This window comes from Sinocyclocheilus rhinocerous, unplaced genomic scaffold (assembly GCF_001515625.1).
Source record: "Sinocyclocheilus rhinocerous isolate Xijiao unplaced genomic scaffold, SAMN03320098_v1.1 scaffold869, whole genome shotgun sequence".
Lineage (NCBI taxonomy): Eukaryota > Metazoa > Chordata > Actinopteri > Cypriniformes > Cyprinidae > Sinocyclocheilus > Sinocyclocheilus rhinocerous.
The window spans coordinates 1,326,247-1,330,715 of NW_015653483.1; the positions used below are offsets into that span (position 1 = coordinate 1,326,247).

The 4,469-nt window shown below is 35.8% G+C and overlaps 1 protein-coding gene across 3 annotated transcripts in view; it reads right to left on the reverse strand.

Annotated features, from left to right (window-relative positions):
- Positions 1–366: 366 nt before the first annotated feature.
- Positions 367–4,469, reverse strand: part of LOC107716328 (cytosolic purine 5'-nucleotidase) — a 12,313-nt gene continuing 8,210 nt past the window's right edge. For all 3 annotated transcript variants that reach the window (XM_016522708.1, XM_016522709.1, XM_016522710.1), the window contains 4 exons: positions 3,889–3,940; positions 3,574–3,634; positions 2,513–2,689; positions 367–2,419 (listed from right to left, as the gene is read on the reverse strand). In XM_016522708.1, the coding sequence (XP_016378194.1) occupies positions 2,174–2,419; positions 2,513–2,689; positions 3,574–3,634; positions 3,889–3,940 (536 nt within the window). In that variant the 3' untranslated portion in view covers positions 367–2,173. The remainder of the gene's footprint in view (positions 2,420–2,512; positions 2,690–3,573; positions 3,635–3,888; positions 3,941–4,469) is intronic.

Consider the following 4,469-nt stretch of genomic DNA (forward strand, 5'->3'; position numbering starts at 1 on the left):
ATTTAGATTTTTAAGTTAATGGAAATACTGGTTAACCGATTAGTTTTTTTCATGTAGGGTAATGAAAATCGCCACAAATTGTCGACACTGATATGTTTTGAAATGTGCATACAAAATTTTAGGGTATTTACATATATGCATTTGGCAGATGCATTTATCAGAAGAATCTCATGCTGCATCACAGGCATACATTTTTATCATTTCATGCATGTCCAGTTTGCTGGCAATTTATTTATTTTGAATGTGCGATAAGTATTAAAAACAAAGTTCCCAGGTTAAGCATAATACAAGGGCTAGTGAGGACAACTTTTCCATGATGGTTTTTGAAGATGCAAAGACAGCTATTGTTGAAGGACCACAAGGGGGTGCTGCATGACAGGAACTTTATTCTCTTCATAGGCAACAAGCCAAAGCACTGAAAACCAATCCTGCGTAGCAAACAATGGAAAACATAAAAATGAAAATATTTCGGACTTGAAAGCATTCTGATTTATTTCTACATTAAAACTACAGTAAGATCGAATCCTCCCACATTGTCATAACATTTCGTTTTACAGTAAAGCACAACATAAACTTAATACAAACAAAAGAAATCCTGCAAAACATGTTGATGAAACAATAGTAAAAGGAAACAATTTTAAAAAGGGATTCACAGACCTTGGGCTAAAAACAAAAAATCAAACAAATCCAGAGATTTCAAACAATAAAAAGTACAGATGAATCACATACATACTACACTTCAATATACAGCATATTTAACCTGAATGAAAAAATCTAAAAATAAACGTAGAGGGGTGTTTGATTAGGTTAACACAAACTCAACTATATCACTATCACACAGTCACAAAATCAATAATATTCAACAGCATCAGTGAATTTAAATGAAGGACACTAATAACAGTCTTTGGTTATGAAAGCGTCCCTTCACATATTACATTGGCAAGATGGCTTTGGTTGAACTCCGATGCAGAATCAACAACACTGTTCAAAATAAACCAATACAGTATATATGAGTGCACATGGTATGGTGTTCCAAAGCAACATGGACCCATCATAAATTCCCTTTTTGATTTAAAACAACAACAAAAGACAAAACCACTTCTGATGCTAAACAGAGCACCATGTCAATCAAAAACAACATTTCAGGATCTTGACTGTTTCTGTATGAATTACAAATGTTCATTATGACAGAGCGTGATGCATAGACGAGCTTCCCTTTGGTCCACTGTCACCCACAAGGCTTTGTGTCAAACATTCAGACCAGCTCTCAATCTTAAATCACGGCCAACTGCCAAAAACTAACCGTTACGCTAATATCAAACAAAGTTACTTCAAACAAAATGATTTGTTTTCAATATATCTGGTTGAATTAACCTTTATATCAGTGGATATAAAAATAGTAAATAATGAATCTAAGCTCTAGAATCACAGTCTAATATTAACACAGTGATCATGGCGAGTGCATAAGGCATACAGGGAGATTTCAGAGTTGACGTCATCTCCCAAACCATTACTACACTTCAGTATCTAGTAACCTGAAACCCTGTATCTCACTCTGCATAAAATGGCAACAGTTGCATGTGTTCCATTTTTCACCCAATAATATGCCACCAATTTGCATACGTCCAGTTTTGAAAAGAAGATGGCGATGTTACAGCACTTAACAGGCAGTCAGACAGATACCGAGCAAGCTGCATTGTTGGTGTGACATTTCCCAGCATGCTACATGGCTCTAATCCAAATTTTGAAGGCAAGTTAATACCTCATGGAGCCACAAAATAAGTGTTCATGCATTTTCCTCAAGCTTAAGTCAATGACGTACCTAGTAACTGTTATTTGCTCCCTCAATGTCATGCAAATATCAATTGTAACTGATTCTGTAATTCAGTTTAAATGGATCTTTTCTCCATTAACATTTCCATGTTTTAAAGTGATGCCATCTGTAAACCTCATTCAAAAATAAGAAGCTAGAACTATCAAAACCTAGTTTTAGCTTCATACTCTCATCAGACCTTAAACTCTAAAATATGTGTAATACGCTTTGCAAGAAATAAACATCCTCTCTTATATCTCTATAAAACCTATGGCTGAGTGTGAATGCAATGATAATACTTATTTAAACCGCAGGCACATCTCTAAAAACCCAAATCCAGTTAACGGCAATGCCACAGGCTTATTCTTCCTCCTCTTCCTCCTCCTCCTCCTCCTCATCGTCATCCTCATCATGGCAGTGCGTGATCTCCTGTGGCGTCAGGGGGAAGAGGTGTGGAGGATTGATCTCGCTTATGGAGCGGGTCAGCTGGTGTCTCTTGCACTCACGGTCTCTGAAGTCGATGGAGTGACGGTTGCGTGTGGCCATGGGCGACTCTGTGTCGTTGATGTCCACATGAGTGTGTTCCACGGTGGACTCATGAGGCATCTAAATGTAAACCACAGACAAAACAGGTTACTGAAGTACCCTGACTTTTATGACCAATGTATCAACTGTAGACAGTGCGTTTGTTGAGTTTACCAGGACGTGGGCGGCTCTGAACAGGTAGCTGAAAGGGTAGTACAGGAGATTGATGAAGGACGCAGCGTACAGGTCAGCATAACGCATCACTTGAGAGGCAAAGAGAGTCTGACGAGAACCGCTGCGGAACAGACTTCCCATCATTCCATAGCACATGTCCATGTCATGGGTCACTTTCTGAGAAAATCAGAAATACAGAAACAGCACGAAACTGAGTTTGAATTAAGTGATGGGAATTATTCTTTCCTTCAGGACTATGTGCATTACACTGATCAAAAGTGACAGTAAAGACATTTAAATTGTTACAAAAGATTTCCATTTCAAATAAATGCTTTTTTTTTTTTTTTTAATTTTATCAACAAAGAGTCCTGAAAAAATAAATGAAGACTGGAGTAATGATGCTGAAAATTCAGCTTTGCATCACATGAATAAATAACATTTTACAATATATTAAAATAAAAAAGTTATTTCAAAATTTAATACAATTTCATTATATTACTGTTTTAACGCATTTTTATTTTTAAACAAATAAATGCAGCCTTGATGAACATGAGAATTAAAAAAAAAAAAAATCTTAATCTCAAGCCCAAACTTTTGAACGGTAGCGTAATTACATCTGTTGATTATTTTTACAATTAATCAGGTAAAAAAAAAAATTTACGTCACCAAATATTAAAATATCATTAGTGTCATTAAATATAGGACTGAAATAAAATAAGGTAAATTTTAAAAGTAAATTTGGCATCCAAAAATAAATATTCCATCAAAATAAATATTTTAAAATATCGTAATTATATTCTCTGTCGTGCTCTGTTTGGTTGATACACATGCTCTACAAAGTATCTGAAGTTTAACTGTCTTGTTGCCGAGATGCGCCTTTTTTAAAAATGGAAATAGCCATGTGAATTTCTCCCGTGCTGTTTTGGCCAACTTTCATGCACTTTTCCCACCAATTTAAAATGTGGAAAACATTCAAATTTTTTTCCCCCACAGTATCATGACATCACTGACAAGATTCTCAGTACACAGTGCACTACTTTCCTATTTATCAAGAAATATACCTTAATCCTCCTCTGAAGAGAGCTGATATCAGGTCTCTCATTGCTGCTGCTGTCCAAATGCCTGTGGAAAGAAAGAAAAGATGGAGAAAAATGATGTGGGTGAGAACAGTGTCGAACGAGTTAAAGTAATAGAAGACGTGAACCATCAGTCTTAAAATAAAAAGGAATGTGCGCCCCTTTATCTGCACATCAAATTGGCTGTAGACAGCAGGATGTGTCCTTCTCCAGGTAAGCGAGTGCATGACTGAGAGCACGCACGGGCACTGGATGGTGGCAGTGCAAACATCTGAGCAAGAGTTCCCAGATGATACCTACTTATAGAGCTCTGCCAGGAAAATGTCCAGACTCTGTAGTTCCTCAAACAGCACTGCAAAAAAAAGCAAACACGGTGAACTGTCCTCATCTGCTCCCATGCCCATAAAACTGAACGTAATGTGTGTCTGCAAGCTGCATGGACCACTGCTATTTTAGTATCAGTAAGATTTATTTTTTAATATACATTAAATTAAAAAAAAATTCTGTTTTCATTTTAAATTTAGTTAAAGGAATAGTTCACCCAAAAATTTAAATTTGCTGACAATTTACAAGATGTAGAATAATTAGATGGATTCCTGTGGATTATTGTGATATTTTTTCAGCTGTTTGTCCTTTTATTCTGACGGCACCCATTCACTGCAGAGGAGCCATTGATGAGAAAGTAATGTAACGCTAAATTTATCCAAATCTTTTCCAATGAAGAAACAAACTACATCTTGGAAGGCCTGAGGGTGAGTACATTTTCAACAAATTTTCATTTTTGGGTGAACTATTCCTTAAAGGTTTAGTAATATTGTTTTTGTCTTTTTTATTAGTTTCGTTTTTGTTTTATATATATATATATATATATATATATATAT